Source organism: Chiroxiphia lanceolata, chromosome 2 (genome assembly GCF_009829145.1).
Source record: "Chiroxiphia lanceolata isolate bChiLan1 chromosome 2, bChiLan1.pri, whole genome shotgun sequence".
Taxonomy (NCBI): domain Eukaryota; kingdom Metazoa; phylum Chordata; class Aves; order Passeriformes; family Pipridae; genus Chiroxiphia; species Chiroxiphia lanceolata.
Genome location: NC_045638.1, coordinates 119,567,908 through 119,590,719, shown reverse-complemented (window position 1 = coordinate 119,590,719; position 22,812 = coordinate 119,567,908). Strand labels below are relative to the sequence as shown.

The window sequence follows — 22,812 nt, the reverse complement described above, 5'->3', positions numbered from 1 at the left end:
TCCCCTCCACCAAAAACATGGTCACACCTAAATAATGACTCGTAATAATTAAGTGTGCCAGGATCTACCTGATTAAAAAAATAACTTAAAAAATAATAGGCATAGGTTGTGTGCCAAGGAGGCATTTCCCCTCCAGCCAAGGAACTCCTTATACAAACTATCCATAGCACAGTACTGCCTCCAGCCATTTGGGATTAAAAAAAACCCTGTCAGATGCACTGCTTACAACTGGCAAATTTAAACTTTTTTCATCATCAGTGAGGTAATAATCAGTGACAATATTGGCTGGACAGGCACAAATACTATAGTGAGTCCTCTGGGAAAACAGCTTGGGGTGAAGCAGTTGAAACAGAGCAAATAAACAGCTTCCCATTAAGGAGCTACAAACTCCAGGGTTCAGACCAATAACCAAAATTTAATGTGGTTTTATATTTGCCACATAAAGGAGCCTTAACAGCTACATCATTTGCAATATGTCTGCCTCAATGAACACAGTCAAAGCTTATTTTCAGTAACCAGAGATTTTTTGGGGACTTAAAATGCTACACTAAGCCTTTTCAAGACATCTCAGACGGCCCTGCAACCGAGGCAAGATAATACTTATCTGTCACGTCAAAGAAGTATTTTTTCTCAAAACGGAGCATTTTAATGTTCTGAGCATCCAAGTGTGAAAAATCAAGCTTACAAGCTGAATTTCAGCTTGTCACCAGTACCAACAAGCCAGAACAAATACAAGACACCCTCACCTTCTGTTCAAATGAAGCTCCGTAATAACCATCGTGGAGACCAAAAATAATCTCGTTTGGGTTTCTGGCATGGATCTGTAAGAAGGGAAGGAAACAAATCAGTTCACAGCCAGCTTACTACAGCTTTCCACAGCAAACAAACACAAATTGCAGCTTTTCATCACCTGCAATTCTGCAGGCACACAAAACCTCGGGGAAAAAATGAATTCAACCCTGGTAAGCTCTGAGGTAAAACTCACACGAATATCTGCAATCACACTTTAAAACACATCCTTCAAACACATTCATTTCCTTTCTTAGCATTCTATACATGAATTCATCCAGATGCTTTGACTCCTTAAGCAAAAAGTTGAGGAAAAACCTGTTTTCCCATTACCTGTTGGCCCAAGTACTTCAGGCCATCGAGATTGACCTTCCATTCGATCAAAAGCTGGAAATGCTCCTTCTTGCCACCCCAGATCCTCACAACAAAACAAGACACAGAGGTATCCAGACGATCAGGCATCAACCCAAAGTCCAGGCTCCTCCAGGTTGGATTCTGAGTAGTCAAAGACGGATAAATACATTTAAACAGGTTGAAAGTAGCCCAAAAATTGATAATTCGGAAAGCAGCAAAGTCCACATCACAGATTTTTAAAAAATCTAAAGAATGAGGAACAGCAGCCATTTCAAGGTTCACACAGAGCTGAGGCCAACAAGCTCTGCTGCTTCCTTCTCTGGAGAGAATGCCTGGGTTAAAAGCTACATCAGAAACAGAGAGTGGGCTCTGCTTCCTTCCAGTACAAAACACTGAAGATTTTACTGCAGAATCCACTAATTCAGTTCAGCCAAATCAGGACATTTTCAAAGTGGAAGTAATATTCCTTTCCCATTTACAATTCAGCTTCTGAAAACCAGGGTACAGCTTATATTGCAAAAGTTTAATGCTGATCTATCCCCCAATAATTCAGTTTACAGAACCTGTTGATGTGTTTGTTCACTTTCTTCTCAGTTGTAATAAAGTGTTCAGTTCTGGCCCCTTCACTGATCTAAACTTGAAAATTTAGAAAACCCAAGATGTTTACAAAGTTTAGTTTCTTACAGCTATTAGCTCTTCAATGAATACACATGTTTATATATCCAGGTATATGTTTCTTACTGTTCTCCTACACAACACACAGATGCTCAAAGAAATCAGCATTTCTACTACTCAGTAACTCCCTATTCCAACGTCATGAAAAGGGGGAGAACAGCGTGATGCTCCTAGAACTGAAGAGTGGAAAGACACATGAAAGAGCTATGATATTCAGCAGAGAAATCAATATGCTGGCACTAAATAAATAGTTTTTAAAAGAAAGTTTTTCCGCATTAAAATAACTTACCAGAGAATTCTTGATCACCTCGCTCTTATAAAATTCTAAAGAAAAAGGAGTAAAAAAAGAAATACCTTTAGATTAGCTTAAACACTGATACAAATCTTAGTACTTGAAATAGAAAAAGCTAAAAAAAGTAACACTCGGGAAAGACAAATGCTAGTGGGTCTAGTTTATTAGTAAGAGATTCAGGAGAAAGACTTTGAAATGCAGTCATGCTTTTGACTAAATCAAGTGTGGAGGAGTAATTTATTACAAGTCATTATTTAAATTTAGCATTTCATCTTCATTCCCAGGATAATTCTCGAGATCTGCTTTGGTTTCTGGGGAAGGAACATGCCCCAGTACTTAACAATATTTGGATGACGTTTGCCAAGTGACTGGTTTGTCACACAACATCCTCCTGGGACAGCTCAGCTCAGATAAAATAATTGCAGAGCTTTCCCAAAGAGAGAATTCCAGAAGCTTGGAGAGGGAACTGCCAAGTTATCTGACACAGGTGCCAACAACCCTGGATTTAAATGGGAATAAGCAAATGCTGACACATGGATCTTGGCTTTCCCAGCCAAAGTGAGAGCTTAAAGGCTTTAGGTAGACAGGTCTAGAGGCTGGAATACAGATTTTGTACAACATCCCAGCCCACTGGAGGCCAAGGATAAAGATTTCATGGAGTGCAGAACAGCCCCTACAAACAGTCATCAGTCACAGGTTCAACCAACCACCACAAGTCCAAGGAGTAAGCTCAAGTTGTGTGTTCTTATCCTGCTAAAACAGTAACTCTGGGAAACAAACAAGGTTCAACTGGGCCAGTTGGAAAAAAAAACCTAGGAGAAAACCAGAATTCGCCTCCAACTACTGTTGATCATATCAAAAGGAGCATAAAAATGCATTTCTACCAACAATGAAGAACTACCCACTGCAGTGGGAAGCAAAGCATGAAGAGACACGAGGTGTGACACACACACACAGTGACCCAGAGCACAACAGATGCCAGGATGCTCCATGTCACTGGCTGACTATGCTGTTCCTGGAAAACTTGGATAAGTGCTGGTGTCTGCTCTGTAACATAACTGCTGTGCACCAGTAGAACACCCTCCCCCACAACAGGCAACCACGGCTCCAAAAGCTTTCACTCTTCCGTGCCCTTGGAAGTTCCCAACTTCTTAAATTATCAGTGGGGGGAGAGCAAAGACAAAACCAGGCTGGTTTCAGAGGCTCTGCCGAACCTGTCACCTGTTCTGCTCGCCTGGCTGCTCACACTGAGAGCTCTGGGGAAGCTGAGGGAACTGAAGAGCTCTTCTGCAGAGCTACAAAGGTGATGGAAATAACGGCAGCGGGTTGGCAAGGTGGGGAAAAAAGCGAGAGAATTCCTGTCATAAGACCTCAAAGATGAAGTGGCAGGGAGGCTGAGGGAAGCCTGGTTACCTTTGTATATCTTGGTGCTGTCACAGAGGTGCAGGGTGAAGTAGGTGTCCAGGAGGCGGTACCCGTTCCTGTTGATGATGTTGCGGGCAGCGATGTTCCGCAGGTGACGCAGCCGGCGCTGAAAACAAGGGGAAAAAAAACCCCTAAATAGTCCAAGAACTTCCTTAGATTGAAATTGAACCCCTTCACTGCTTTGTAGCAAAACGTTTTAAGGGCTCCCAGAGCACTGCTGTCACAAAAAAGCCCACCAAAGGCTCCTGGTGCATGTGAACAGCAAGGATGCAGCCAAACGATGAGCACCTACGAGCTGGGATTAAGCAACACTGATACTCAAGACAAGCTATTCTCACTCGTGTCCTTTACATCACTCTTATTCCACATGTCTAAACCAACTATTCAGGCAGGGTCAAAGCTGTGACACTCTCAGCTCCAAGCACAGCAGCAGCATCACCCAGATGTTCCCCGTCACCCCGCTGGAAACATTTCCCAGCCTCGGCTATTTGAACAAGAATTACTGGACAAAGGGCTCCAACATAAGGCACCTCCTCATGCAGAGCTGTAAGGAACTGGCTGGACAAAGCCTCCTTATTTCACAGTGATCCTGGAAACTGCTCTAACAACCTGAGACTGAAGTGCATCACAAGGACGTACCAAGATTTTCAGGGAAAACGAAGGGCACATGGAACTCAGAGATGTCTGTCAGCTACCATTTGCTTGGATGAGAGTCCTTTTCTCTTGGACTGAATACACTAAAATTCATCACTAAAATCTTTAGTTTAAGTGATTTTGTCCAACTCCAACATTAAGTTACTTTGCTACAATACTGAACCTTGAATGAAAATAATCAGATTGAATCAATCTCTCTCTCCCTCTGAGTGCCAAGCAGCTGTAATAGCTGTGGCTAAAGTCCTCAGCTTCAAAGCACACCACACCCTTAACCCTGGACAAACATTTTACATTATTAACCTGTTAAATTTAACTACAGTTAACAAAGCCATGCTGTAGGACTGTCGCTCTTCAATCACTGCCCAGCTGTGGTTCCTAACGCAACCATCTCCCATGAATGCAGTACTCAGCAAGCTGCCCCCTCAGATATAGGAACTTCTCCCCAAATCCTTCAGTGTCACATTTTCCCAGCCAATCTCTCACCCACCTGCCACAGGGATGCTGGCTCCTCATCCTTTCTGCATCACCACAAACCACACCTACAAGCCTCAAACAACTGCTTTAGTGCATCTTACACCACACTCTTTTTTTTTTCCCCAAAAGCTTATTCATTTGTAAATCTGAATCCACCTTAAAAGTGGACTGACCAAAAGCAGATTTTAAATGCTTCTGAAACCAAAAGCTTGCAGCTTGTCCTAAAAGGCTTTTAACAAGAGCTGAAAGGCCATAATCTGTTTTGGAATCACAGTGTGACACTTTATATCACTTAATACCATTAATTCATTTCCTTCCTGAAAATATGAGGAATATTAAATTTCTGTTCACATGACAGACTAAAAATCACGGATGGATTCATTCCTGCAAAGCCTGTTTGTGAGTTATACTAAAAACAGAGCCTGAGATACGATGCCCAGGTACCTCTAGTATACAGAGGAATTACAAAATTAAAAACAAAAAAAACAACCAACAAAAAACCTTCTAAGCTGCTTAACTGTGGGACTACATGGTCTTATTTTCTTAGAGACTGGTATCAAGAATGTCAACAGAAAGATTAAGTCTCTCTTAAAAGAAGCCACATGGACCTTGAACATTATTTTTTTCATCTGAACTGGGCATTTTCTCTGGTTGTTTTTATGAGCAACTGAAACACTCCTTAAGAAAAGGCTTTGAACGTGCACTGCACTCCCTGTAGAAATTATTTGAGTTGTATGTGCTGTCTCTCCCTTAATTAACTTCAGGAGCACACAAACCAATCAACTACCGTGCACACTCCCCCATCATTATTGACAGGATTGGTTTTAAATCCCTTACAAGCAAAGAAGAGCCCACATTGCACCTAAAAAAGAAGGGAACTTTCCCCAGGTCTCTTGGGGATTGCACACTCATTGTGGGCCTGCTTTAAGTGTGTGTTACACTGCTCAGCCCTCAGGCAAGGCCAAACAGGTTCCTCATCACTCACTGTCCACAGTGAGGGCTGAACAGAGCTGTCCTAGCTACACATGCAACTCTGACATCCTTATCTCTATGGTTTGGGACTTCTTTGCACCCTTCAAAGCCTGGAGCTTATCCTAAAGTCTCACTTCTCCCAAACCAGCTGGAATAGGACCACTAAATGCAGGGCTGTGAGACCATACCACAGCTCAGGACTCAACGTGCACCAGGTGATGTCTTTCTGAATCCCCAGATTAGCCAGTGCTCTCCTCTTCCCTCTTGTCCCTTCAGCCTGGCTGGGGGGGAACAAAATTCCAATTATATGGACAATTTTATCATTCACCTGCTTCAGTGTGAGCTCATGATGACAGAGGGACTTGGATCCTGAAAATAAACCTTCCAGTTTGCCCACCACGTTGTCACTGATATAATATTGCATTATCCAGCCCTCCTCAGAACTCTCCAGAGGCAGCAGTTAATTAACCTCTCCTGACCACAGCTAATGAGCTTTAGCCAGGAGACCAGCAGCTACAAAGACAACTCAAATAAGCTCTAGAATTCCTCAAAGGCCTTGCAGCTGTTCTGGGACAAGCAGGAAATATAATTTTGAGGGAGTCTGTAAACCTCTATCAAGTGTAACCTGCTATGTGTCTCATATCATTTTTTGCTGGAGATGCTGGAACACACCAAACAAAACCCCCACTGTGTCACAGCTCAGCTATCACCGGCAGGAGCCAAATGCTGCCAGTCCCCAGTGCTGCAAATAAGGAATAAAGTAGCTGCAAATAATCCAGAGTTCTTTCATTTCCCTCTTTAGATGAAGTGCTAGAGAGTGGCCACTTCTCATTGCAGGCAAGTTGCAGCTCTTTTGCTCTCCCTTTCTTAAAAGTATCAAGAAATCTTAATCCTGAGGAAGGTCCCCCTCAGAGGAGATGCCGGGCGCCAAACAGCCATTTCAAAAAGCCCAGCTTAAAAACCAAAATACAAGTGCTAAAAAGCACTCCGAGTGCTTTGGCAGCCTCGTGAGTCACATAACTTCAAAAAGGCCAGTGTGTTTGCAAGCTGATAGTGCAGGATCTGCTTTCACAGAGAAAATAAGCAAAATGTGCAGACGAGCAGAGATAATTTTCACTGCTGTGTCCTCAAACAGTTGACGGTCTAACAGCAACACAGGACTGAAGATCTCAGACACTACACCAGGCATCTAAATGAGATATCCTGCTCAAAAAAAGGTTATTTTTCAGGAGAGCACTGATGTAGGTAAGCTCTGACAAAGCAGAGCTGTACCATTAAAAAGGGTATTTGACTTTTCCAGCAGCTCTGAATTCAGCACACGCAGCCTGAACTGGCAGATCTGGATCAGTGCTCAGCAGAGCAGTAGAGCAGGTTCAACAGCTCCTTCTGGGGGGGTTGTGACACGAGTTACTCTGATTACACTTGTCCCAGTCCTTTGCAATTCCCAAGAAAGTTAATGGAGCAGTGAAATTACATAGCAGGCCCTGTTATCATTTGCTTTAATTGCCAGTCTAAGTTGCATTTGAGTAAAAGCAACTGCTCTGTAGCAACTCTGCACTGACCCACAGGAAAGAAATTAATGCTCCCTTCTACCCTGAAGATAAGTTACTGCAAACCAGGAGAAGAGAGCCATTAATTTTCCCTCAGAAGAAGTCCTGAGTAGCAGCTTGTATTTAAAAACACTGCTGGAGGTAAAGATATCACAGGTTCCAAGCAGCCAGCTATCCCAAAGATACCCAGAAAGGCTGAGCAGGAAAGCTTTAGGAGAGATGTGAAGAGCAGAACCTACCAGCAGGTTCCATCCCTCGTGCCTGCAGAGCCACAAAAGCAGCTTCCTGGGATTCCACAGAGCAGCCAGACCATCCCTGCTCAGCAATGCCCAGCTCCTCTCGAAAGCCAGGGGTCTCCTTTCTCACTCAAGAAAAGCACTCAGTTTTCATCACTTGGAAGAACTATTTGCAGCTGTGTAATGTATCCAGTGTTCCCATTCAAGGACTTTCTGGGAACCCCTCCAGATTTACCACAGGCCATAAACAAGTCAGATTGCTACAGAAGAAAGGATTTTCATCATCAACCTTGTTCATACTTTGCCTGTTCATCAGATGATCCCAGAACTCTCCAGTCTACCAAGTCTCCAGAGGTTTAAAGGACTGAAACTGTCTGGTCCCTTGGTGCTTTAGTTCCCTCACCACTAAGATACCAACTTTTCACCACCTCTGCCTAAAACACCACCTTCAGCATGCAAACACTTGTTCTCGTGCCACACGAGGTGTTTTGTGCAGTCTCATGGTGAGGGGCAGAGAACTGAACCAAGGTGAAGCTGCTCAAACCAGAACTCGGTTCAACATCTGGGCAGGTTCCTCCAGCTCAGCTCCCTGCAGCTATGAGGATGTGCCCACCACGAGAGCAGGACAGGGCAGGCAAACCAACACTGCATGGGACACTTGAAGGCTTAAACTGCCCCACACACCTCCACCCTTTGCTCCCCTCCAGGCCTGAGAAACTGCAGTGACAAAGCTAGTCACTGGGTTTTTTTTTGTCTAATAATCTGGTATCATTAAAAAAAAACTACTGCAGAGATGGGAGCAGGTAAGAAGAGGTAGTAAATTAACAAGAGAGAGAAGTGCACAGTTGTTAACATAAGGTCTGGCCTGTTCATGGAACCACAAGGAGAACAGGACTACCTCAAGTATCCATGGAATTTCATAATTATTTGTTCAGGGTCACATAATGGGTAGCAAAAAAAAAAAAAAAAAAAGGCACAGAGAGTTCTGACTCCTCTTCCATCTCAAGCACTTTATTATTCTCTTACAAGAAGCTGATGACCCTGGGAAAAAAATAATACTGTTAGTATATCCAGGCTGGATGAGAACCCAGGCAAGCAGCATTTCTGTGTCTCTCATACTCACCAGCTCTGGCTCCCAGGATCACTTGTGAAGCTCAGGGCATTAACAGGGCAACAGCAAAGCCCCTTCTTATCACGTGGAGCCCATCATGCCAGCAGCAGCTGAGATGATCTAATGGCTCACTGCTGGCAGAAGGGGAGGTTTGTCTTCTCTTTGTCCCACATGTGCCTCCTCTCACTCTCCTGCTCTGCCCTCTTCAGCAAAGCTGGCCAGGAATTCTTGCTCCCAGCAGGCACTTGGACATGTCCAATCAACTTGCAAAGGTGTCAAAGCATCATCTGAACTTCAGCAAGGCACCCATTCCTCATGACTTTCCACACAACCCATGTAAAGTGCAAAAGCATCACACGGGGTCAAGAGAACATTTCTAATTCCAAAAGGAGCGAGGTGGGGGAAAGAATAAAACCCCAGAAACTCACTTTTGCCTGCAGTGTAAATGCAATGGTGAAACCAGCGTAAAGAGGCTGGGAAAATTTCTTGTACGGCACAGTTGAAATGTACATAAATTACTGAAAAAGCCCAAATTTGCCAAAAGCAAATCAGCACTCGGGGCTCTCCCAGAGGCCTGCTGAGCTGAAAAGCAGTCACTGTTTCTCCAGGAGATGTATCACACGGGACTTTCAACACCGGCTGCAATTCCAGCACCAATTCCTCAGCCCTCAGTGGGGCACCCTACCCACCAGAGAGGTTTTATACACACAGCAAGACAGAGCCCTCACCTCTGTTCTCAGACTGCTGCCCTCCTCCTGATTCTGTCAGGGGAGAATATTCCATGAATTCCTTTCAAATCAGCCCTGACCTCTGTATAAGGCAGTACATGATGTTTTCACCTGGCTTTCCCAGCTTGCTCCCTTGCTTTATGACCCGCAGTAACTCTGGAAGAATCCAAGGAAAATCCTTCCAACTATTTTAGCATTAAAGCAGGAGGCAAAGATTAGTTAGCAACACACACGTTACCACAGCAAATCCAGGGGTGTTGGACTTCCCAGCCCTGAGCCTGCAATGTCAGCTATTTGGTGTCTGAATATTTGTCAGAATTAAGTCCCACTGGAACACAGGGCTCTGTGTGCTCTGGAGCTCACAGCAGGCAGGTGGAGGTGGTTTTTTTTTCTTTTCTTAAAAAGCAGAAAAGCTCTAGCTGTAAAATAAAAAAAGGTTATCAAAGTGTGATCTGCATTTAGCCAACGTGGGCATTATTTACTATCACAGCACTGCTCCCCACCAGGTTATAATGCCTTCCCACTTCCTCAGCTTTTCACTAACTACTTCAGCTTCTCAGATGTGTTGGTGCTTAAAACCACAGGAAGGACAAGAAAATGCTTGTATCCAACCTAAACACTTGCCAGGAAGATTTATAAGGTTTGTGATTTAACAGTTTTCCACAGTTCAGAGTCAAGAGAATCACGTGTCATTCCAGATCTACTTCAGAAGCAAAGCTGAAGTATTTGATATGCAACTCTGTGGGACACACCATAAGGAATTTTTTTGGAATTCTACTTTAATGTCCTTCCAGCACACACTTGAAGACAGCAGAGCCCTCAAAGCTACACAGCCATCATTAGTTCAATGAATCATTTGTGGTTCTCCTTGTAATTGTACCTCCTTCAGACCTCAATCTCCTCATGACAAGTGATGGGATTCAACAGCCATTCAGGAACTCATTTCCCTTTTTTAAAATATAGCTGCTTTCTGGCAACAGCTTTAAAAAGCTGTGCCTGCTCTGGACCAGATCTGAGGCCAACACCAGTTCAAAGATGCACCCCAGGAACATAACTGCACATCATCACATGCAGAAAAACTGCACCACTTTATGCAGAGCTCAAAACCAATGAGACAACCAAGACCAAAACTGATATTCAGTGTAAGCTCACTATGTTCACACACCTCACTAGTTTTCTGCATCCTCATCCTCATTTCCACATCTAAAATTCATGCTCATCTCTGCAGAAAGACTGAAAAAGCCTCTTATTTAAAAGATTAGGTAGGGGTGGGCACAGAAGACACAGCATTCAGTCAGGACAGCTGGTTAAAAGTGACAAAACAAGAACCACAACACAGAATTAACACAAATGTAATGACAGCAGGAAGGGGCCAAAAGCAAACCCATGAGCCCATGCAGGGACTTGGGCAAATGAAGTTCTTGCTGTGTATTGTTCCAACAGGTGTGTTTGGTTATGGGCACTACAACATCAAGGGGGACAGATCCAGAGAGTTGGCAAGATTAGATATTAGAAAGAAATTCTTTACAGAGAGGGTAATCAGGGGAATGGGCTGCCCAGGGAAGTGGTGGATTCTCCATCCCTGGAGGTTTTTAAGATGAGGCTGGACATGGCATCAGTGCCATGGTCTAGCAACTGTGGTGGTAGTGGATCAAGGGTTGGACTTGATGATCTCAGAGGTCCTTTCCAACCCGTCTGATTCTGTGATTCTATGATAGGACACTGTCAGCACACCCTAAAAAAACTGCTCCAGACTGGGGGGAAGAAATTCTTACAAGCACTGCCCACTGCCAGACAAAGCTGCTCCTGGTGGGGGTTTATGAGAGATCCAAATAGCAGGGAACTACACAGTCTTTACAGCAGAAAGACCATCTTTCCTTATTGACTTTTTCTGAGTTTGTCTAATAAGTATTTATTCACAAGATCAAAGACCAAAACTCCAACTGCTGCTCTGGCCCAGCGTGGGAACTGAGCCATGGGGCAGAAGGAACATGGGGGTGCAAGTCCCACCTCATTAATAACACTGCAGAACTTCAGAGAGTCCCTTAAGCCTCTTAACACCACCTTGGGCAAGGGAGCATTAGTCCATATTAGCTGTGGGAATGACCTGGGAATACCAGTTAAGCAATGGAAACCATGATGATGCTCAGAAGGAAGGACACAAAAAGTAACCAGGGTCTTGGGGAACCAAGAGCATCAACGGAGTCAGAGCAAAGGCACTTCTGACCTTAAAGAAGCACCAGGTTGCAGAAGCAAACAGCACGTGCTGATTAATAACCTGAAGCATATTAATGTTTATCATGTTGCTGGATGACAAACCAAGGGCAAACCAGTAAGTGTCTCTCCATAAATGAGACTTCAGTCTTTAGCTTGCGAGACCTTTTCTTCACTCAGTTAAGAGCATTCCCTAACGCCCCACAAATCTCCCAAATGAAGCACCGAGGCTGATTTACTACAGCTTTTGGGCAGAACAGTCTCTAACTTACCAGGGATCATTCACTCTGCAAAACACACCTGCATCCCTTAGGGAAAACTGGTAGTACACTGCAGAGAGCAAAAACCCAGCCCCAGGGGAACAGCCAACCTTTTGGGCTACCACTGGAATCTTACAGAACTTCAACAACTATTTCCTCCTGATTTGTCTCTTAACAAACACAGAACAAGGGTACAGCTGGGCATGGATACAACCAGGAAAGATCACTCACTCTCTGGTGTTTCACTGGAGCAGCACTTCCCTCCCTCTCAGTGTTTAGAGACAGTGTGTCACAGAGAAGTGAAAGCAATATTCAAATACAACACTTTCCATCCACTCTTCTGATTTCCCCCCCCCCTCGCTATTTAGTAGGAAAGGGGAAGTAAAATATTTAAGAGTCAGACTTTGTTTTCATATTACTCAGGGGAGTATATAACAAGAGGTTATGTAAAACTGTTTTAAAAACAGAGACTTGCTCACTGTTGTAGTTGAAAGTCTCATTCATGTGCAGCCCTGGGTCCCTACAGCAGTTTTTTCATTTCTCCCATATACCAGACCCCTCAAACACATTTGCCAGCACACTTTGAATCCCCCCTTTGTGCCATGTTCCCCAAAATGCTGTGTATGAGTGGTATGCACCTTCAAAGAAAGAAACCATGAAATTATAACCGTGTCCTAATTCACACATACTCTGCTCATGTTGCTTTATCTCTACTCACTTGGATCACCTGAAGTATCTAAACATGCACCCAAGGGACTGACTACCCTGGATTGTCACTTCCAGCTGCTGAAAAGACTGGGTTTATTTGTTAATGCCATCCAGAAGTACCTGCCATCCAGAAGAACTGTTTCTTTTTCCCCGAGGAAGTTCTTGCCAGGAGTACTTCCAAAAGAAACACTTTAAAGTTCACTTCACTCCTGACTTCCACTCATCTGTGTCCTGGGTTATACAGGGCAGCAATGCAAGTTTCTGAACTGTGTACATTAAGCTCCTGTAAATAACAACATCCCAAAAGCTCCAACACTGTGAATTGTTTACTGTGTACCATTTCTTTCAGTGTAGCTCAGTGGAAGGATTTCTTCTACAACAACTTTCAGAGAACCGACAGAAACTTCACTTCTGGTTGCCAATGATCTTGTTATCAGATCTTGTCATCAGCTTCCCATTCCTTTATGGGAAGGACCATGGAACAAGAGTTTAAACCCGAAAAGGGCAATTCCAGCCTTTGGTTAGGGTCTGTGAGCTGAAGGTACAGGAAATAACGGGGTCACCTCGTCTGGCCCCATTCCCAGCTGTGCACAATGGCACATTTACCCCTTCCCTCCTCAGCACCTTCACCAGGTCTGTCTCCCTCCCTCACATGCACCTCCCCAGGCACCCCCAGGAGTCCACGGCTCGGGGCTTTCCTGTCTCCAGACAACCCCATGTGAATCTGTCCTGGCCAGCAATCAGCACAGCAACACTCACCAGATCATTTGACTGCAGCATGACTGGCTCCCAGTGCTCAGCCTGCATTCTTCTGCCCAAGCCCTTCCATGGAGGATGGAAGAGCCGGAGAGGTTTGGCTCTCCCACCCCCCACTGCTCTGAACTGCTTATAATGACAGGATTGAATCCAGAAATCCCTAAGTTATCACGACACTCCTGGTTTTCCTGCATCGAGCAACTGGGAAGGGATATTCCTAAGGAATCTCTGCTTCTGGAATGTAATTCTTTCCCATCCTCGGTTCTGTCAGGATCACTCTTCCAGCAAAAGGAAACGGCATCCTGGCACAATTACTGATGGATTCAGATGGGAATTTTATGCTTAACCAGATGCACTTCTTTACAGCCATATCCTCTATTTCTCCCTCTTGAAATGCAGAATACAACAGGAAAAGGCATTCTTCAGCCTGCTTGTCCTGCCACCAACAAACAACTTAAAGAAGAGCTCAGTCAGTTTGACAGAAGTGGCAAAAGGTTTTGGACGTGACTTTTCACTCCTGCAAAAGTGTCACTAGCAGGAGTTTTGTTCTCTAATCAATGTGAGAGTCACTGGAATAATTGAACCTAGACAACACCCTCAGTCCTTTGGCCCTTTAAGTGTCACTTCAGCCATTAAAAGCACTCACCTCGAGTTGAGAATTTGGGCTTTAGAGAGATTTATAGCCGTGACTCAGACCATCCTGCTCTCATCCTTGGAGTGAAAAAATGCAGCACTGGGTGTTCCAGAGAAACTGCTACTGAAACAAATCCCAGAGCTGATTACTGTGCTGCCAGGTAGCAAACCATTACCTTGCCTTACACAGCACCACAGAGCTCAGAACAGCCAGGTTCTGCCATTCCAGAGGCAGTAAAACAAACTGGGAATGACTTTTCCATTCTTTCTCATGATCCTGCAGTAAAATAGCCCTAGTGTGCTGAGCCCCCTTGAGGTATCCTGCAGCTCAGTAACAGAGTTTTGAGCTCAGACACGGCAGTGGGAGGGGGGATCTGTTATCAGTGTCTTAGCAGCAGTTTTGGAGCCTCTGGGTTTGGTTGCAGGCACAGACACAGCACAGGTCCCTCAGCACATGGTCCCTGTGTTTGCAGAGCACACAGTACAACAATCCCTCGGCCTGTCACAGCCTCACACTCACTACAATCAACACACAAGCATCCTGGATGGCTCCAACCAAATATTTACTCAACTGGAACATCCCATAATTGATGACTCAGGTTCTGCTCCTACAAACTCCTAAAACAGTTTCTGCTCCTAGGAGAAAAAGCCTCTGTTTTGGTCTCACTTTCACAAATGAAGTCCAGTGACTAATAGCTCGGGCTTCTCCCTGCAGCATTCACTTGGTCCTTGCACAAGCCTGGGAAAGAATAACACCAGAACTTCAGCAGGGAGGAGGCCACACTGGATCTCCTGGAGGATCCACTGTTCCCTGTAAAGTTCATGCAGAGCAATGCTCACGTTTACATTCATTACCACAGAACAGGCCCACATTTTAGAAGAAGCACTTGCTCTCAAATCAGGGTCAGGCAGCCAAGAGCCACCTCCACGCCCTCCCTTTGCCCCTGGGGGGATGTCTGGTAATACATGTTCATCCCAGGAGCAGTTACAGCTCCACTTCCAGTTGACAGCTATTGATTTCTCTCGAGGAACTCTTCATATTCCCACCTGGTAACACGTAGCTCAAGGAACTCAGATCATGCCTCTACCTCCTAATAACAGTGACTGCACCGAGTCAGTGAACCCAAACACCGAGTGCAGACTCACATCTCAGTGTTTCTACAGAAAAGCAAGACTTGGTTAATTATCTCCCCCCTCCAGCAGTCCTGCTCCAGCTCCTGTGCAATAAGTCACTGCCTGCCAGAGGGGAAAGGGCACAGCCTGGGCTTGACAGGGATTGCTAAAGCCCCAGGCCGGGCCGAGGCTTCCTGGCTTACCCTTGCTCTCCCAAATAACACTTGGGACAGCTGCCCAGGGAGCCAAAAGCCAGCAACCAGCAAACAGGAAAAACAGAGCTGGGAGAAGGAAGGATGTGATGGGGAGGGGACACTTCACCGCTCTGCAGAACACACGGCGTGTGTTACCCGGGCTCACTGCCCAGCCCGCTGGGAGAGGGGGGAGAGGAGCACCCCGGGCACCCCACAACTCAGGGAGCACCCCTATTCACCCCAGGGCGCCCCAAAATTCAGGGAGCACCCCTGTGCACCCCAGGAGACTTCAGGGAGCACCCCTATTCACCCCGGGACACCCAACATCTCAGGGAGCACGCCTGCGCACCCCAGGACACCCCTATTCACCCCGGGACACCCAGCATCCCAGGGAGCACCCCCTGGGCACTCCAGGACACCCCTATTCACCCCAGGGCACCCAAACACTTCAGGGACCACCCCTATTCACCTCAGGACACCCCTATTTGCTCCAGAACACCCCACACCTCCGAGAGCATCCCTAATCACCCCAGACCTCCAGGAGCACCCGCTGTGCATCCCAGGATACCCAACAACTCTGGGAGCACCCCTATTCACCCCAGGGTACCCCCCTCCCTGGCAGCCCCGCGGGCCGCTCGTGGGCCCGGCCGTACCTGCTGAGAGGGCAGCTCCACGTGCAGGGCGCGGGCGGCAGAGCCGGGTGGCAGGGCGGCGGGGCCGGCGGCCGAGCTCATGGTCGCGGCGGGTCCCCGCGGAGCCGGGGCCGCCGGGCTGCCAGGGGTTAATGGCGGCGGCGGCGCCGACCCGGCCGCCGCTCTGGAGCCATATTACCGCAGTGCCGGGGGGCGGGGCCAGCGCCACCGCCCGCCCCGCCATTGGCCCCCGCGCCACGGGGGCGGGACCCCGGGCGCATCCCCGAGCTACGACTGGCTGAGTGCCACGTCAATCACCGCCCCACTCCGCCGGGCCTGTCAAACCGCTGGAACGGCGCCGGCGCCGATTGGAGCGCCCGCTTCCGGAAGGCGGGACAGAGGCCGGAGGAGCGGGCGGTGATTGGAGGGGAGCTTATTGATTGACAGCCCGGCCTCCGTCACGTGTGCGGGAGCTGTTTTCATCACGTGAGGGGCGGAAATACTTGGGCGGGCGAGCGGGGGGGGGGGGGTGCGGTCGCCATGGCAACGGCAGCGGCTGTGGAGGGGACGGGGCTGGGGTGGGCACAGACCTCCGCTCGGACAGGGACCTTATCGGGGTCACAGGAACCCCCTCCTGTCACATCCGCCTCCGGCACAGCGCAGGGACCTCCTCCGTGTCACAGGGACCCCCTCCTGTCACACCTCCACCACAGCGCAGGGACCTCCTCCGCGTCACATCAACCTCCTCTACGTCACATCAACCTCCGGCACAGCGCAGGGACCTTCTCTGTGTCATATGAACTTTCTGCAGAGCACAGGGACCTCCTGCACGTCACATCCACCTCCTCCTCATCACCCCGACCTCCTGCACAGCACCCCGGCCTGCACCATGGCACATCAACCTCCTCCACATCACCGCCACCTGCCCCACATCACCCCAACCTCCTGTGTCACACCCACCTCCTTGTCACCCCGGCTTCCTGAACATTGTCTCGACTTCTTCCTTGTCACCTCAACCTGGCCCACATGACCCCAAACTGCCCCAAATGACACCCATCTATCTCATTGCCACCCCAACCTGCCCCACATGACACCCATCTGTCTCATTGTCACCCCAACCTGCCCCACAGCACACCCATCTATCTCATTGTCACCCCAACCTGCCCCACATCACACCCATCTAATTGTCACCCCAACCTGCCCCACATCACACCCATCTATCTCATTGTCACCCCAACCTGCCCCACATCACACCCATCTATTTCCCCATCACCCCAACCTGCCCCACACCACACCCATCTATCTCCCCATTGCCCCAACCTGCCCCACATCACACCCATCTATCTCATTGTCACCCCAACCTGCCCCACATCACACCCATCTATTTCCCCATCACCCCAACCTGCCCCACACCACACCCATCTATTTCCCCATCACCCCAACCTGCCCCACATCACATCCACCTGCCTCATGTCACCCCAGCCTGCCCCACCAACCAACCCAACACCCACCATCAGACCAACCCATCCCTCACCACGCCACCCCATCCCTCTCCATGCCAACTCCCCCCACGTCACGCCGACGCTGAAGCCCCCGCGCACCAACACCCACCACAGCCATGCCCCCGGCTCCTCCCTCCATCCCACCCCACGCCAGCCGGTGCAGCACCATCCCCACGTACCGCGCGGCTCCGGGTGTGCCAGCGCTGTCCCCGCGCCCCGCCGGTGCCCCCCGTGCCCTGCAGCGCCTGCCCGGCGTAGGTGGCTGTGCTGGAGACGCTCATCCCCATGGCAGTGCCCGTCCCTGCGCCGCGGGAACGCCGGTCCTGCCACCCCTCACACGCCCGTGCCCCGCGTGCCGCGGCACTGGAAGGGCCTGTTCCCGCCGCGCCGGGAGGCTCTGGAAAGGCTGAGTGAGCCGCGCGGTGCTGGGAAGCCTGTTCTCTGCTCCTCCTCCGCTCCAGCCCGCCTGTCCTGCAGCTCCCACGCCACGGAGAGCACCCCTGGAAGCCCACCGAGCAATGGTGCACCCTGGAAGCCCACCGAGCCATGGTGCACCTGCGGCGCTCCTGGGCTTGTCATGCCCCTTCTGCGGGGACTCGTGTGCTAACAGCGTTGCCTTTGGCATTTGGGGCTTGGATATTCAACAGTGAACGCTCTAAAAACAGGGAGAATCGTGGAACTGGAGGGGGAAGTCAAGATCTCTGGAGCTCACTGGCCATCCTTGCAGGATCCTCTTCCGTCCTCCCTCCTTCCCTTGCAGTGGCTCTGCCTTTCTCCAGAGTGTTTTCTGGGAGTCGAACCAGGGCTGCTGAACTCTTCCCCTGGGTGATTCCCTGTTTTCCCACACAGTGACACATCTGTGTGGGCCTCTTTTACCAAATGGTTTGATTCTACGTGGAGGCACCCAATAAATTCCACACCTCAGGCTTAAGCTTTTGGCACCGCAAGCCTGGAGTTGTGTGTGAGTTCTGGATGTTGGTGTCTCTGGTGGGGAAAATTGATTAAAAACAGTGACTAATTTTTTTAAGATCTTCTGGAAGCCAGTGCATCTCCATTTTTAACTTCTGATGAAAAAAACCACCCTACTATTTCACTATTTTCAATAGCAAAGTGTGCTGTTCTCAAGTATCCAGATTCCTGAGCCGTGTTGTTGGGATCAGGAGGTTCAAACATAGTAATTTTGGACCTGTTGTATCAGTTTGATTCACCTCCTGGTTTCTGGTTCATTACAAGACATGTGCTCCTTCCTTTTGAACTGTCCATCTTCACCTTAGAGGATTGAAACTTGCTTTTTAAGATGAAATCTGGGAGGTTTCTTTGCCCAAGGTGTGAAAAATGCATTCAGATTGATGAAATGATCATCAAGAAGTTTTGGGAATGCTTTCTGACTTTGAACCTCTTGAGCTATGCTTCCTCCACTGAGGAGAACTGGTTCTAGCTCAGAACTAGACAGAAAATCAGAGAAGATCACAGCTGTAAGAACAGTTTTTCCAGAGACAAATCACTAAAAACAATTTATGGAAACAGCATGAAGATGCCACTGCTTGTTTGCCCAAAACACACAAAAGAAAAATAGAAACCCATCCTTTCTTTTTTTAAAAAAATAAATCCGCCCTTGGATGAAATGTGACGTTTCTGTGACTGACTTTCCTCCGCTCTTCATCTTCCCCTTCTATAAAAAGTGTGTTATCAACATTATTCTCCTCCTGAATCCAAAACACAGCCCCATACCAGCTACTAGGAAGAAAATTAGCTGTATTTCAGACCAAACCAGGTCACTAACTCACACAGTGAATTTAAAGTCCGTAGGACAGTACCATAGTGGGGATTTCCTATTTTTATTAATTTCCACAGGAGCAGATGATTATCTCAAAACTCTTCTAAAATTGTCACATTTAGAAAAGTCAAATAAGGTACTAAACACACAGCTCACCTGCCCTGTATATGGAGATTGCATTTCCTTTGCTACTCTTGACTGAGAGTTCTAACCCATAATTCAGGGACTAAGCAGCAGAATTCCCCCCAGAGGAAAATTCAAATATGATTTTATAGCAGTGGAGCTCATACAGCTCCAAAGAAGTCCCTGCAGATTTCCAGCTAAAGCTTTGGCCTCCTTCTAAATTTCAGAGTTATCTCTAGGTTCTGCTATCTTAGTGTGATAAAGAACCATTTCCAAGGGTGTTATAAAATGAGGAGTTTTTGGGGGTGAGGTTTCAGATTTACAACCGATTTTCACGAGTTTGGAGAGGTTTAGTCCCTGCCTTGTAGAGTTCACCAGTCAACACAATGAGAGCCATTAAAAACCCCAGATCTTGCCTGAATTGTAACAAAATAATAATACCTTTTGGGCTAAAAATAATTAATTAATAAGGGCTGTTGGGTTATTTTAAGCAGAGTATTTGCAAGCTGCAGCCGGGGAGTGGCTTCTTTCATCCCTGATTCCTGAGCAGTCACTGGAGGCAGCGATGCTGGAGCAGAACTGCCCAACTCACCGTGTTCCTGGACCCTGTGGAATTTACTGATGCCCCGAGGAAACTCCCATTTGAATTTGTGAACCACATCCAGAGGCCGGCATTTATCTGTCTGCATCGTTCTGGAGATCAGAGTGTGACCTTCGTCATGTGCCTGTGGGTGTTTCCCGAGGTGTGTTACTGTAAAAGATGGAATTCCCACGGCTGCAGCAAGTGCAGGGACGCACTGAGTGCTCTCCCACTTCCATGACCTCCCAGTCTGTCCAAGCTAATGCTCTAGAGGGGAGGGATGGGGCATCCAGAGGCACCTGGACAGGCTGCAGAGGTGGGATTGTGTGAACCTTGAGAAGACCAGCCAGGCCAAGTACAAAGTCCTGCTCCTGGATCTGGGCAATCCCAAACACAGACTGGGCAGAGAGTGGGCTGGGAGCAGCCCTGGGGAGAAGGACTGGGAGTGCTGGTGGATGGAAAGCTCATCATGACCTGACAGAGCACCGACAGCCCACAAACCCCCCCGTGCCCTGGGCTGATCCCACAGGGATCGGGGGCAGCAGGGCGGGGGGGGATTCTGCCCCTCTGCCCCCTCAGGTGCTGCAGAGCTGCCTCCAGCCCTGGGCAACAACAGCACAAGGACCTGGAGCTGCTGGAGAGAGTCCAGAGGAGGCCCCGGAGCTGCCCCTCTGCTCCTGATTCTGCCTTCCTTGTGGAACCTGGAAAATCCCACCGTGACTTTTCTCTTTCACCACACTCCGAAACACAAACCCGTCGAGAAATAGCTCAGGCCGTTTTCAAACCGAGGAGCTTTTGTGAGGTTCTTTGAACATTTATAGAGCTTGTTAAACTTTTTCCTGGTGAAAGCTTTTCTTTATGGCCACAGTGATGAGGTAATAACATCCTCCTGAAGGTGGTTTTTACAGCCCCCTGCTCCTTGACCCCCTTCCTGCTCTTTTGGACAATAAGCTTTTGTTTGGATGTTTAACAAGCCAATTCAAACAACTTCTAAACCAATCGGCAACACCCACCCCCACCCCCAGGAATAAACATGCTGGAATATCTTTTCCCAAGAAAAAAAAATACAGGTTGACCCACTCACACTGTAACTGGTGGGTGAGACTCCTGTAGCAAAACTGAGTGCAATGTCCCTAAAATTTGCCAGTATCTTAAATCCATGCATCCATCATTCCCTGAAAATAGGGGAAATAACAACAGGTTTTAAAGGCAGCAAGGGAAAAAAACCAAAATCATTTGCTCTTGAAGAAAAGCTTTCTAGGTGTGCTGGTCTGTGCTGGGGCTGAGGAGTCATAGAGTCCCAGAACAAGGATGGATCGGATCTGGGAGGAACCAGTAAATGATCGGACCATGGACAGAGTTCAAATTCCCACCAGGCTCCTCTTATAGCCTTTTATAGCCTGTTGAAACATTTTCAACCCCAAGTGCCCCCCGCCCAGAAAAGAAAATAACCCCACAAAGCAGAGCAAAGAAATCCCTGCATTAACACTTTTCCCCTGCCCTTTCGCTGCATAAGGTGGTCTCTTGAATCCCTGCCAGGAACAGGCAGGAAAAGGCCCGTTTTTCGTGACAGTATGGATTTTTCTTTAAAGGGAAACCTTGGGCAGTTATCCTGCAGTTCCCGAGGGGAGCCGCACGAGGACAGCACTTGCTCGGGATCTCTTCCCATCCCGGTCCCAGAATGGAGCTCACTCCAGGTACCTCCCCCCTCTGCCGCTGGGCTCGGGGAGAAAACCCGGCAATTGGGAACAGCGCCTGGGAAAAAAGCTCTGCAAGAACCGGCCTCCTCCAGCCCCCGCTCAGAGTGGTTCCCAGCGACTCGCAAACAGTTCAAAGTGGTCTGGGCAGAGCATCCACGGCATGGTTCCAGGCAAGGCACTGGAAATCCAACCTTAATGTCTTCTGGGAGAAAACAGATACTAATCAATCCTACGGGGGGGTGAGGAAAAGGGGAAGCAGCAACACACCGGGTTTATCTCCCTGAGCAGGACGCTTCCAAACTCCCCTGGCCAAGTCTGAAAAGGGCAGGGAATAAGTTTGGCTTTCACCTTGAAGAACAGTAGTGTCAGCCAGCACTGATGGATCCCTTCCAGGGCTCACGGGCCAGAGACAACAGGTTAAACCCTCCCTCGGTACTAAAAAAGCCCACGTGAACTTTTCAGCACGGGGTGCTATTTCTGGAGCACTCTGCATCTCCAGTACTAGGAGGCTCAGGGCTCTGACAAGAATAATCCCAGCACAGTTTGAATTGGAAGTGACCTTAAAGGTCCTCTCTTTTCAACCCCCCTGCCATGGGCAGGGACACCTTCCACTAACCCAGGTTGCTCCAAGCCCCATCCAACCTGGACTTGGACACTTCCAGGGATCCAGGGGCAGCCACAGCTTCTCTGGGCAACCTGTGCCAAGGCCTCTCCACCCTCACAGGGGAAAATTTTTTCCCAACATCTCATCCAAATCTCTACCCCATTTAGTTTAAAACCATTACCCCTTGTCCTATCATTATCCATCCATGTAAAAAGTCAGATTTTAAAGAGCCCTCTCCAAGTACTGAAAGGGGCTGGAAGGATTTCCTGAGCTGAGGACCACAAATGCAATCCAGGCAGCAACAAAACCCAAAGTAATCAGCTGAAAGGAGCAAAAGGACATAAGCTCTCTCTACCTGCTCAGTAAAGGAGGTGCAGAGATGGGGCTGCCTTAGCTCCTTGTACACTCATGGGCAAAACCCCACTCTGAAACCACAAAGATTTGCTTTAAGTATCCTGGGTGTCCCATGCAGGGACAGTGCAGATGGTAGAACAGAAACATAAAATCATTAAGGCTGGAAAAGACCTCCAAGACCAAGTCCAACCATTAACCTCACTCTGCCAGGTCCACCACTGAACCACAGTCCCCAAGCACCAGATCTACACACTTTCTGAACACTTCCAGGTCTGCTTTTGGTCAGTCCAAGCCTTCCTCTCCCCCTCAAAGCCAAGGCCCAGCTGCAGTCACCCAAAGCAGTGCTGGGACACAGACCCAGCCACGCAGCACTGCGACACCCAAGGCACCAAGGCAGCCCGC

At 48.0% G+C, this 22,812-nt stretch overlaps 1 protein-coding gene across 2 annotated transcripts in view; it reads right to left on the bottom strand.

Annotated features, from left to right (window-relative positions):
- The window catches only part of UVRAG (UV radiation resistance associated), a 62,117-nt gene extending 46,181 nt beyond the window's left edge, over positions 1-15,936 (bottom strand). The window contains exons 1-5 of one of the 2 annotated variants that reach the window (XM_032678601.1): positions 15,792-15,936; positions 3,524-3,641; positions 2,108-2,142; positions 1,123-1,284; positions 747-821 (exon numbers count right to left, since the gene is read on the bottom strand). In XM_032678601.1, the coding sequence (XP_032534492.1) occupies positions 747-821; positions 1,123-1,284; positions 2,108-2,142; positions 3,524-3,641; positions 15,792-15,872 (471 nt within the window). In that variant the 5' untranslated portion in view covers positions 15,873-15,936. Of the gene's footprint in view, positions 1-746; positions 822-1,122; positions 1,285-2,107; positions 2,143-3,523; positions 3,642-10,425; positions 10,471-15,791 lie in introns of those variants that run through there. The other variant, XM_032678602.1, reaches the window with a different exon arrangement.
- Positions 15,937-22,812: the final 6,876 nt, after the last annotated feature.